Source organism: Bos mutus, chromosome 19 (assembly GCF_027580195.1).
Source record: "Bos mutus isolate GX-2022 chromosome 19, NWIPB_WYAK_1.1, whole genome shotgun sequence".
Taxonomy (NCBI): Eukaryota; Metazoa; Chordata; class Mammalia; order Artiodactyla; family Bovidae; genus Bos; species Bos mutus.
Window position 1 is genome coordinate 37027562 of NC_091635.1, and position 11509 is coordinate 37039070.

The following is an 11509-nucleotide window of genomic DNA, read 5'->3' on the forward strand; positions in this document are numbered from 1 at the left end:
ACTGTACCCCTTACCCCGGGGACAAGGAGCCGTTCCCACCCTAAAGGGAGCTGACCAGAGGACCAGGCTTCTGGAGGGGGCACTGAAATCTAAGAGGGCCGGGGGTGGGAAGGGCAGAGGTGGGTTTCACACCTATGAGAGTTTTATACCACTGATCTGGTCCTCAAACAGCTCGCAGGACAGGCAGGAGGGCTCACAGGACAGATGAGGCGAGGCCACAGGAGAGCCGTTGCAGAAGTGGGTGCTGTGACCCTGTGCCACTGTGGCAGAGGAAGAGCTGAGATTAGGGGGCCTGAGAGGAACTGGCAGAGCCCTTGAGCTTCCTGGGAGGGAGCCAATGGCTGGGCTCTGGGTGTGTGCTGGGCCTGGCAGGCAGCTCTGTGTCCCGCTTGAGGGGACCACGCAGGCCCTGGGAGGACCAGGCTGGAACCCAGTAAAGAATGGAGAGGAGCCCACCTGGCAGCGAAGTGGGAGTGGCCTGCCTAGAGGACTGTATGACCTGTGGCAAGCTCTAGGCTTCTGGGGTGAGGGCACCTGTCCCGGTGTGCCAGGGCTAAAAGCCTGGAGGCTCAGTTCACGGTCTGGCACCCTAGGCATGTGGGTATTTCCTGTCACAGGGGAGAATTCCCCAGGGAAGGCAGAACTCCAGGGACGGGAGGCGAGCAGGGCAGGCCAGGTCACCCTGTGGGATCCTCTGCAGCTGCCACTGCCCACCTCCCAGTAAGGGCTGGTCTTCTTACTGGTCTGTGAACTCAGTGACCATGGATCCAGACACACTGTAGATAGGCGCTTAGAATTCAGAGTTACTGCCTAGAGTCCAAGAGCTAAATGGGAGCACCCAGGAGGCTGAGTCCAAGGGCCCAAGACGGAGGGCACACAGCAGGTGACATGAGGCTTACTCAGCTGCCCCTCCTCCTGCTCACACTTTCCAAACACCCTGGCCACGTGCCTTCCCAGGACAGACACCAGCACAAGGGCCCTGGCAGTTGGGTTTCTGGGCAAGGAGCATATGACCTCCAGGTTCTGTGAAGGTTCCTTCCCTCTGGGCACAATGGTCCAGACCATGTACTGCCCTGCCTTCTCCCCTGGGGACTGGTGCTCAGAAACCAGCTACCCACTGGGCAGAAGGCATTACAGGGACACAGGGCAGTGACTCCAGGTGCGGGGGGAGGTCGAGAATAGACTGGAAGGAGCCCATGCTCACAGGACATGTAGCCTACAGCGGTTGCCATCCAAAAGCTGCTCAAAACCCTAGGGCTGGGTTCCTTGCCCCCACCCCACACCAGGCCACCAGCCAACGGGGGCTGTGGTGGAGCAGAGGTGCCCCAAGGATGTCCCAAGGGCTGACTTCTCTAGATGGGGAGACCCTTGGACACCCGTGGACACATGTCCTGATGTCAGACACTGGCCTTGACAAGGAGCTGGAAGAAGGGGACTGAGGCCACCAGTCACAGCAGCCTTGGCAAAGCCCTCTTTGCACAGCTAGCACCTACTCAGGGACAGCCTTCCAGAGGGAGGAAGCATGGGAGTGCCTGCCAGCCATGTCCATCCAGGGTCCCAGCAACCACCCTGAAGAGGGGGCCTCCCGGCCTCTCTACCCCACCAGGCTCTTCCAACCCAAGCCCACTCCTCCCACCCTGGCTCCTCCGGCTGATCCCTGGCTCCTTCTTCTCCAGGGGTGTGACTCAGGGCCTCTCGGCATCGCATTGGGATGTTTATTCATGAGTTTTCATACTGGCGCACACCGAGGCTGCCTCAGCACCAAGAAAACAAGCAACTGGAGCCTCCGGCCAGGCTTAGGTGGTTTAATGAGTTTTATTTATTTGATAAAAGTGTCAACGTTGTGATGGGAGAAAATAAACGCAGTTCCAGTCCTCATTTCAACCCTGTCAGAGCCCAGAGGAGACTGTCTCCGTGGAAGAGACAGCCACCCAGAGCCACTGTGGGGGTGAGGCCGTCTCAGGGTGAGGGCAGGGGCATCGGGCAGCATGGATGGCCTCACTCCTTGAACTTCCACTCCTGGCGGCACATGGGGCAGTGCTGCTGCACCTGCTGCGCGTTCAGCCACTTGAGGATGCAGTGCATGTGGAAGCAGTGTGAGCACTGGCCCCACACCAGCGGGCAGTCGTCACCCGGCACCTTGCCTGTGGGAGGGACGAGAGGACCTGTGAGTCACCCAGAGCACAGGACAAGTCCGACGGGGGAAGCATGCCCACGGTGGCCTCAGGGCTCAGAGAGGACAGGAACCTGGAAGGAAACCACAGGCTCAGCTGAGCAGCCACCTCTATATGAACCTCTGCAAAGACCACCCAGGCTGCTCCCACCTCCACGCGGGAGCTCAGCAGCAGCAAGAGCTCTGGCCGGGCCTGAACCCCCGTCCACTGGCCTCCCAGGGCCTGGGCCCATCTGCAGACACACCGCAGCTCTGCCATTTGGCATCCGTGATGCCAAGAAGGTTACATCAGTGTGTCAGGGCGCCTGCACAGGTGACCTGCCTCCGAGCGGCAAACCATTCTCTTGATCAAGGTGAGGTGAGCCGGAGCCTTAGAAACTAGATGTTGTTATCGCCAGGCAGTAGGGACCCAGTTCAGTACCAGGAAGCAGGTCGGGGACACAGGGGCTTATGGCCCAGCCCATCGGCCACTGGGAGTGACGTGGCACTGCCTCCCGTTTCCTCCCCATTTCTATCCTACCTGAGGTCCAGAGAACCTGGTGCTGGCCCTCCAGCCCACACACCTGCATGTGCTACCACTGTGAAGAGGGCCTGGCATCAACAGAAACAAGTCCCTGGCTTTTAAGAATCTACAAAACCCCATCACATAGCTGGTGCCAGCAGAGCACAATGTCCTCCCCCAGCCACGAGCAGGTAAGGTCCCCATGAGCAGGGGGAGCTGCAGCTTGCTGCCACCACCCTCTAGGGGGGCCATTCCCCCAAACCATTGCCACAGGGCCCCTCATGCCTATTAAGCGTGAACCAAATCCAGAAGTCACTAGGGCACACAGTGCAGCAGCCAGATAAGCTGGGGTGAACAGGAGACATCTTGTCCACGAAGTAGTTCCTAAGTGCTGGCCTGGTCACATGTGGTCCTGGTCGTCTCTCTTGACACCAGACACAGGGACAGGTGACTGTACGATGTGTTAAACAGATAACACCATGGCGAAGCCACATGGCAGTGCTCTCAAGACCTAATGGAGCACCTGGTCTGAGCTGCACAAGGGGCCGGAAACCTGACCTGAGCGCTTGTCCAAGCCTCACAGTGCTCCGAAGTCTCTATCATGCCCCCCGACATACCACCGACAGACGAGGCCACGTGACTCCCAAGGGCAGCTGCCATGGCCTGAAGGGAGCATGCCGGCCAGGAGGCTGGTGTGGGTGCCAGGTCTTAAATATCCTTCAGTGGCTGCTCAAAACCTGCACCTCCTTCCCAGTTCAGGAGCAGCCCTTGCCCCACAGTGGTACATTCACCCTATGGAGTCAGACAGATGGGCACTGCCATCTTCTTACTCTCTTGTTTGGGGCAGTGTTTCTCAATTTTTTTTTTTTTTAAACTTTTTATTTTGTATTGGGGTATAGCCCATTAACAACACTGTGATAATTTCAGGTGAACAGTGAAGGGACTCAGTTACACATATACATGGATCCTTTCTCCCCCTCAAACCCCCAATCTTTTAAAAGTAATTCTCTCTAAAACAAAACATCATTCCTTTTCTGAATCTTTTACAACAAAACAACTAAAAACAATTTACCTGGAAAATACAAAACCATCTAGCTCACTCTGCTTCCCAGGCCAGGGTCGGGGGCGAGGTGGACAGCCCTGTGCCAGGAGCCCACAGGGTGTGACACCTGATTTCTGTTGGTTCCCACCCCGACCCCACCCCACCCAGGGTCTTTCCCACCTCAGCAGAACTACGCTTGCAATCACCCTAACACATTAGAGCCCTTACAAATAGAGGATGCAAGAGGATGCACAGGGGCCAGCTAGCCTACTGGCAGGAGTACCCTAGCCATCACGTCCATTCTTGGGGAATCTGACACCACCTTCCATGCTGATAGTGACTCATGCTAAGTGTCGGTGGGATCCTCTCCATAAGACTTTCACTCACAAAGCCCTGAGACAAGGAGCAGGTTTATCACAGTCTGAGTCACTTTGGATTCTTCGTAGGAATTTCATCTCAGCAGAGAAATCCAGCATCACTTGATCTGTATAGAAGGCACCCTGGGCTGACCAAACACTTTGATCATTACAGCTGGCTCACAACCAGCAAGTCCAAAGTTCAGCCTCTAAACCCCCCCCCCCCCTTCCCAGGAGCCAGCACACCTCAGCCAGCCCTACACACTGGGTTCCACAAGCTGCATGCAAGCCCTGGTGCCATCTTTGACACACAGGCTCACTCACCCACACTGGGTCAAGGGCATGACCACATAAATGCTACCCTAGGACTTTTCTTTTCAGAAGCCATATCTGCTGCTGAGAAAGTTGCAAGTACCTACCCATAACCTGTGTTGTAGCTTTGAGAAAGGGTGGTGTTAGGATTTCCCTGGTGGTACAGTGGATAGGAATCCACCTGCCAATGCACGGGACATGGGTTCAATCCCTGGGCCTGGAAGATTTCACATGCTGCAGAGCAACTAAACCCGAGCAATGAAACCACTGAAGCCTGTGCGCCTAGAGCCTGTGCTCCGCAACTAGAGAAGCCACGGCAACTAGAGTAGTGCTCCCTCACCTAGAAAAAGGCTGCATGTAGTAACAAGACCCAACTAAACCAAAAAAAAAAGGGGGGGGGGCGAGGTTTTAAACGGATTAAACCAAGCCAGACCTTGTGCTTCTATTCTCTCTGCCTGTTACATAAAACCTCATCAAGTAGAACCAATCACTGATTTCCTAAGATTATATACCAGCCTGATTAAATCAGGATGGATTAGCCCCTAGGTGATGAGATTTCCTCTCACCGAATGTAAAGATTTAAGGCTAGGATAAAATTATATTTGCACTAAAATTCAATTATTTGAATTTCACTGTAAGCAAAGATCTAGTACTATTTTGATGTTCACGGCCCCACAGGACAGGCCTGGTCATTGACTTCTCAGTGGTCCCCAAATCTCACTTCTCTCTTGGGAACACCTTCGTTCCCTAGGCAAAGCCTTAAGAGCCTTCCTACTGCTTCTAGTTCACTTGTGTCTGACTAAAAACTAAATTCACTGGTGCAAAAATCTCCTTTTGACCCAAATACTTTCACTTCACAGAACACACTGGAGACAAAGTAAAGTGAAAGTGAAGTCGCTCAGTCGTGTCCGACTCTTTGCTATCCCATGGACTGTAGCCTACCAGGCTCCTCTGTCCATGGGATTTTCCAGGCGATAGTACTGGAGTGGATTGCCATTTCCTTCTCCAAGGGATCTTCCCAACCCAGGGATCGAACCCAGTTCTCCCGCATTGTAGACAGACGCTTTACTGTCTGAGCCACGAGGGAACAATGCAAAAAAGCCCAGCAAAGATGAACTCTGATAAAACCTGAGGTCAGGCATTTTGCAAGACAACAGGTTCTGAAAGAATCAGATGTCTACGGGGAATTCCATGGTGGTCCAGTGGTTAAGAATCTGCCTTCCAATGCAGGGGATGTGGGTTTGACCCCTGGTCTAGAAACTAAAATCCCACGTGATCCAAGACAACTGAGCCCATGCAACACAACTAGAGAGAAGCCTGCCCAATGCAATGAAGGTCCCTACGCAGCCAAAAATAAATAAATAAAAATAAAAACAAATAATTAGATGTCTAAAACGCGATAGAGAAGTTGAAGCAAGACTATTCTAGATTAAGTAGTGAAGGGAAAAAGTGATCACACCTTGGGTCTTGGCTCACACCACCCAACAACAAAAAGACATTTGAGGACAACTAAAGAAATCTGAACAAGGACTGGGAATGAGGGGCAACGGTAAGAAATACGTTGTCTAAAGTGACAACAGTGCTGGGTGAAAGTCAGCACTGAAGTAGGGCCTCACATTTAGCATTTACTATGGCTTCCCTGGTGGCCCAGTGGTAAAGAACCCACCTGACAATGCAGGAGACATTTAGCATTTACTTTAAAACAGCTGGGCAAAAACCACCAGATACGAAAACGTGTTATTCATCATTTATGTGCTGGATTGAGGGGGAAACCTTGTAACATTACACTTTTTTGTTGACTTGAAATTTTCAAATAAAATGCTTTAACACATCTTTGTGTTCCACGTGTCTCATAGTGACTTTTATCAGGATAGCAAACTGTGCTCTTTTCCTTACAAAACTTTTGACAGGATCTTTGTACAAATATGGGCCCAAATAGCCTGGCTTTTCTCTATCAACTTTTCTTGGGAAGAGGAAACCAAACCCCAGAAACGCTGTGCAAGTACTTCTGGGGACACGCCAAGGCCAGATGATAGGCACAGCTCGAGAGACAGCGGGCAGGGGACACTCACAGTCCGGGCAGCAGCCATTGAAGGCCATCCGGCAGATGCCACAGTTCTCGTCGTTGGCTACCCAGAGCCAAGTGGCCACGCCGTTCCAGCATTTGATCTTCACCCTCATGGCGCGAGGAGCCTGCGAGGAGGGAAGAGACCACCCGGCTGTGCTGAGTCTGCAGAGCTACGGCACCTGGAAGCCAAAGAAGGGGTGTCGCCCCGAGGGTCCAGCGTAGGCAACAGTGGCCGCCGAAAGGCAGTAAGAGCTGTCTGCAAGGGGGCTGGGGCGGAGGCCGGGTCCTCGGGAAGCCCGGGAGGACCGGTGTTGGTCCTTCGCCAACACCGCACTTCTGCCCCGGCGTACGCAGAAGGGCTCGTCGGCTTTCTTTAACAACCGCAGAAACGCGCCGTGCGCTACTTCCAAAGGGCTGACGGGGCTGAGTAGATGGAGACCCAAGCCCGCTCCCTACGAGGTCACCCCGGAAACAACCCAGGCGTGGGCCGCACGGGCCGCACTCACTCCCGCCGCGGGACTAGGGTGCGGGTTCCTGGTGCGGTGGGGGAGGGGCAAGGGAGAGGCGCCACGCTCGGCCACGCCCCCAACGGCCGCGCCCCCGCCGATCTAATCGCGCGCGGCACCACCCGCCTTCAGTTGGCAGCGCCGGCCCCGCGCGGGAAGGTACATAAACGCCTGTGGCCGCGGCTCGGCACTTCTCAGAGGCGCCCGCCGAGCTCCTTGGTTCAGCGCGCACGCGCGGCCTCGCCCTCTGAGACGCCGAAGGCCCGCAGCCAATCCGCGGTCGCTCTGAGGACGCGGCACCGGAAAACCCCCGAGCGGCGCTGGAAGTGACGCGCCGACGTGCTGACGCGCGGGCTCGAGCCGAGGCCGATTCCGCGCCCGCCATGGCCGACAAAATGGATATGTCTCTGGACGACATCATTAAGCTGAACCGGAGCCAGCGAGGCGGCCGCGGCGGGGGCAGGGGCCGCGGCCGGGCCGGCTCCCAGGGTGGCCGCGGCGGCGGGGCCCAGGCCGCCGCGCGAGTGAACCGAGGCGGCGGACCCATTCGGAATCGGCCGGCCATAGCCCGCGGCGCGGCGGGCGGCGGCGGCAGGAACCGGCCGGCGCCCTACAGCAGGGTGAGTGTGGATACCGGGTGGCGGGCCGCGGCGAGGGAGCGAACCGGCAGGGCGGCGCACGGGCGACCGACCGGGCGGCCGGCTGACCGACTGACCGACTGGGCCGGGGGTCGCGGGCGCCGGCCGGTTCGGCGGGCGGGAAGGTCGCACGCCTGCCGGGCACCAAGGCTGAGACCCTGGCGGCCTTTGTCTTAGCAGGGCGCCCGGCCTCACGGCTCTGGGGGCTGAGGGGCCGTTGGCGCGGCCGCCCCGGTGGCGGGAAGTCGGTTGGAGGGAACCGAGAAGTTGAGGGACGTGTGGCCTTGGCGGCCGGGTACGGCCTGACGCGGGCGAGAAGCGGGGGCCGCGGGTCTGTCTCAGTGCCTGCTTCCCCGCCGTGATGGGGGGAGGGTCTTGCTGTGGCCGTGAGGGCGAGGGCGAGCCCTGGAGTGAGACTCACAGACCTTTTTCTGTTCTTGTGTTTTCTTTTCCCTCAGCCGAAACAACTTCCCGACAAATGGCAGCATGACCTTTTCGATAGCGGTTTTGGGGGTGGTGCCGGCGTGGAGACCGGTGGGAAACTGCTGGTGTCAAATCTGGATTTTGGAGTGTCCGACGCTGATATTCAGGTAAGGGACTGGAGTTTCTTGGTGGGCGGGTCACTCCGCACGGAATTGGTTGTGGCGTTTGGGACTTGGCCCTGAATCCCCCCACACACCTTGGGAAGAAAGCTCTCCCAGGCACCCAAGGGCCAGCCACTGTTCCCTGTGAGGGGCTCCAGGAATGCAGAGCAGAGGTTGAGCTAGAATTGAAAGCCTGACCAATGTGTCAGTTTGTGCTGGAAGACAAGACCCCAGCTTAGTCTGGGGCGCTGCCGCTCTTCCTTGCTAAAACGTGTTCTGTAGATGAAGGCACTCTGCCCAAGCTCTTCTGACAGAAGCTTGGTTGAATGTGCTCCGTTTCTGTTCGTGGAAGAGCTAGGCTACTTGCTTTCCTTACGTTTTGCTTGTTTTAATGGTTTGTTGGGAGGAGAAAGTACTTCTTTTGTAGAACTGACAGCATAGAACCAGGATGGTGCCAGCGTCACTCTGGTTCCATTTGCCTTAAGCCCTATGTCTTACTTAGAATTTCATCCCCTGTCTTCTCACTTATCCTCACCCCCTGGGTTTTGCTAGTGGCATGATTCTCAAACATCTTTGGTTGAAGCCTCTTTTTTTTTTTTTCCTCTCTCTTTCCTCCCCTTTTTCTTTTTTTCCTTTTCTTTTTTTTTGGTTGAACCCTAAAGGCCTTTAAACTTGCTGCCTAAAATGGTTAAGTAATGACATCTTGGGGGTCAGTCCAGGAGATGGCTGGGCAGGGTACTGGGCCTCCCTGGGTTCAATTTCCCAGAGCCCAGCCATTTACTTTGCCTTGGGAGGACAGAGCAAGGCCAGTGAGCACTCACAGTGTCTCAACACTTTTTTTAAGGTGGTTTCTGGCATCCACTGGAAACCGCTTTTGGTGAACTCCACTTCCCGCTGTGTGCCTGCGGCCGGAGTAGCCCCACACTCTGGGTTCCCTCTCCAACTCCCAGCCTGCCTGAGGTCAGGGCAGTTTCCATGGCAGCGCTTGACTTCAGGCTTTGCGGCAGGCTTGAGTAGGAGGAGAGGGAAAGGTGAGCCAGAATCTGCCCTGGGGGAGGGGCTGGGTCAGGGCTCCCAGTCAGAGGGCCCTTGGAGCTGGTCCACAAGTGGATAGAGCCCCTTGCTCTGTGATCTTGGCCTTGGCTGCTTCTTGGCACAGTCCTTGGGTGTGTTGTAAATATTCCTTTGTTGAAGAAGATAGCAACTTAATATTTGCCCTTCATTGGTGGGCTTTGTGATCCTTCACCTGCATCGTGGTAGAGATGTCAGGTTCCCAAGTGGGCAGGAGCCCTCAGGCCCAGCTGCTCCGGGAAATTGCTGTCCCACCTGTCCCATCCCATACCCCAGGTCCCACCGCCACTGCCCTGCCCCACCACATGTATGTCTTCCTCCCAGGGAAATACCCCAAAGCAGTTTACACTTCCAGGGAGTGTCCCTGGGCCACCAGAAGAAAGATTGCTTTGCTAACAACTGCTCTTTCTGACTCTCAGGAGCTCTTTGCTGAATTTGGAACTCTGAAGAAGGCGGCTGTGCACTACGACCGATCTGGCCGCAGTTTAGGAACAGCTGACGTGCACTTTGAGCGGAAGGCAGATGCACTAAAAGCTATGAAACAGTACAACGGCGTCCCTTTGGATGGTGCGTTTGAGATTGGACCCAGAAAGGCTGCAGCGCTGTAGCTAGTTTGCGGAGCCAAAGGCTGGCCCCATCCCTGCAAGAGTAGGGTCCCCTCTGCTTGAGGACACTTTGTGTTCGCCCCTTTGTCTCTCTTCCACTACCACCTCTCATGCTGCCCCACACATCTGGACCAACCTCTTGTGAATCCCCATCCAGCAAGCTACATCCCTCCCCTCCTTCAGCTCCTTCCGGAAGATTCACTTCTGTGAAGCCTTCTCAGAATCACCATAGTACAACTCTTGAGTGCGGGGCTGTAGTCGTAAAGACAAAGGTACCTTTCTGCTCCTGGGCACCCCGGACGCCCGACAGACACCCACGTGCACTGGATGAGAAGGAGCGAGGAGGCGCTGGTGGGGCTGTTCTCCCACCAGCATTTCCAGGCTGTCCTCTCGTCGGGAGCATCAAGATGCACAGTGTCCCTTTCCAGTGCTTGCATGGAGGCCAGGGTGCTGCCCCTAGCAGGCTTCAGAGTCCTCTAACAGGAGCTGGCCCTCTTGTGTTCTCTGCCACAGGCCGCCCCATGAACATTCAGCTCGTCACCTCACAGATTGACACGCAGCGGAGACCTGCACAGAGGTGAGTTCAGGGCCTCTCTAGTCATGGCTGACTTGTGGGGTATCTCCTCATGCTGCAGGTCTTCCCAGGCATGTGAGCAAAGTTTCCTTTTCTTGCTAGTGTAAACAGAGGTGGGATGACTAGAAACCGTGGTTCAGGAGGTTTTGGTGGTGGCGGCGGCACCCGGAGAGGCACCCGTGGAGGCAGCCGGGGCAGAGGCAGAGGCACCGGCAGGAGTTCAAAGCAGCAGCTTTCCGCAGAAGAGTTAGATGCCCAGCTGGATGCTTATAATGCAAGAGTAAGTCACAGAGGAGGGCTGGGTGAGGGTCAGTCCCAGACCAACTGAGAGGAGGGCCTCATTTTGAGTGAGCACCTCTCTTCCTCTGTTTCAGATGGACACCAGTTAAACAGACCAGCAAATCCGTGCATGGACCAGGACCCAGAAGTCTCGTCCGTGCTCCCTGGTGGGAGGGGGTGACAGACTGGGGCTGTGTGGCCAATGATGGATTTGTTTCTTTTGTGTTTTAAAATAGGATTTAAAATTCATGTAAAGGTTTCTTTTTCTTTTTTTTTTTTTTTAAATTCTGAAACAGACCTGTTTTGTACTGAGTTATTTTTGGGATAACTTTTACTGGTTGTTGTTGTGGAGAAGGTGGCGTTTTCACCTTTGCCATAATAAAATAGAAATGTGTGTAGAACTGGAACTGTTTAATTCATCCCATTTTCAGGGTCCTCACCTGGGCCAGAATGCTGGTGTGATCTGGTAGGCGGGAGGGACGTGGGATCTGAGGAGGAAATGAGGCAGGCCTGCTGGGCACATGGCACCTGGCCTGTGGGTTGGAGTTCTGCAGGACGATGCTGGCTGCCACGCTGTTCCCACAGATCCAAACCCCTTTTTCTCATCCCCTCATCCCCCCTAGGTGGGAGGATATGGAGCAGTGGTCCTCCACACTCAGCCACCTGTTCATTGCCTGTACTGCAAGGTGAGGGGCGGGGCAAGGTGGGGTGCCCTGTGCTTCTGGCCAGTTTCAGGTGACTGCTCGGTTGAGCTGTTCCTTTCCTTCTCGTGCTCTGGTTCTCAGAAATCTGGGTTTAG

At 55.4% G+C, this 11509-nt stretch overlaps 2 protein-coding genes across 4 annotated transcripts; one reads left to right on the forward strand and one right to left on the reverse strand.

The window, feature by feature from the left end:
* Window positions 1-1796: 1796 nt before the first annotated feature.
* Window positions 1797-7209, reverse strand: ANAPC11 (anaphase promoting complex subunit 11). Of its 3 annotated transcripts, none has more exons than XM_070390172.1 (3): window positions 7086-7209; window positions 6458-6632; window positions 1797-2144 (listed from the first exon to the last, which is right to left on the reverse strand). In XM_070390172.1, the coding sequence occupies exons 2-3, from the start codon at window positions 6564-6566 to the stop codon at window positions 1999-2001; spliced, it is 255 nt and encodes an 84-aa protein (XP_070246273.1). In that variant the 5' UTR covers window positions 6567-6632; window positions 7086-7209; the 3' UTR covers window positions 1797-1998. The 3 variants fall into 3 exon arrangements, with proteins under 3 accessions (XP_070246273.1, XP_070246272.1, XP_070246271.1); XM_070390171.1 differs by having other exon boundaries at window positions 6458-6578; window positions 6960-7179; XM_070390170.1 differs by having other exon boundaries at window positions 6960-7176.
* On the forward strand, window positions 7187-11111 carry ALYREF (Aly/REF export factor). The gene is made up of 6 exons (XM_070390169.1): window positions 7187-7579; window positions 8056-8187; window positions 9672-9819; window positions 10371-10434; window positions 10534-10711; window positions 10806-11111. Exons 1-6 carry the CDS (start codon window positions 7343-7345, stop codon window positions 10818-10820), a joined length of 774 nt encoding a protein of 257 aa, XP_070246270.1. The 5' UTR covers window positions 7187-7342; the 3' UTR covers window positions 10821-11111.
* Window positions 11112-11509: the final 398 nt, after the last annotated feature.

Excerpts from the sequence above, each read along its gene's own strand:
- ANAPC11 (XM_070390172.1), bottom strand. The coding sequence starts at position 6,566 with ATGAGGGTGAAGATCAAATGCTGGAACGGCGTGGCCACTTGGCTCTGG. Across the intron at positions 2,145-6,457 it reads CAATGGCTGCTGCCCGGACT|GCAAGGTGCCGGGTGACGAC; the intron begins GTGAGTGTCCCC and ends TCCCTCCCACAG.
- ALYREF (XM_070390169.1), top strand. The coding sequence starts at position 7,343 with ATGGCCGACAAAATGGATATGTCTCTGGACGACATCATTAAGCTGAAC. Across the intron at positions 7,580-8,055 it reads GGCCGGCGCCCTACAGCAGG|CCGAAACAACTTCCCGACAA; the intron begins GTGAGTGTGGAT and ends CTTTTCCCTCAG. Across the intron at positions 10,435-10,533 it reads CAGCGGAGACCTGCACAGAG|TGTAAACAGAGGTGGGATGA; the intron begins GTGAGTTCAGGG and ends TTTTCTTGCTAG.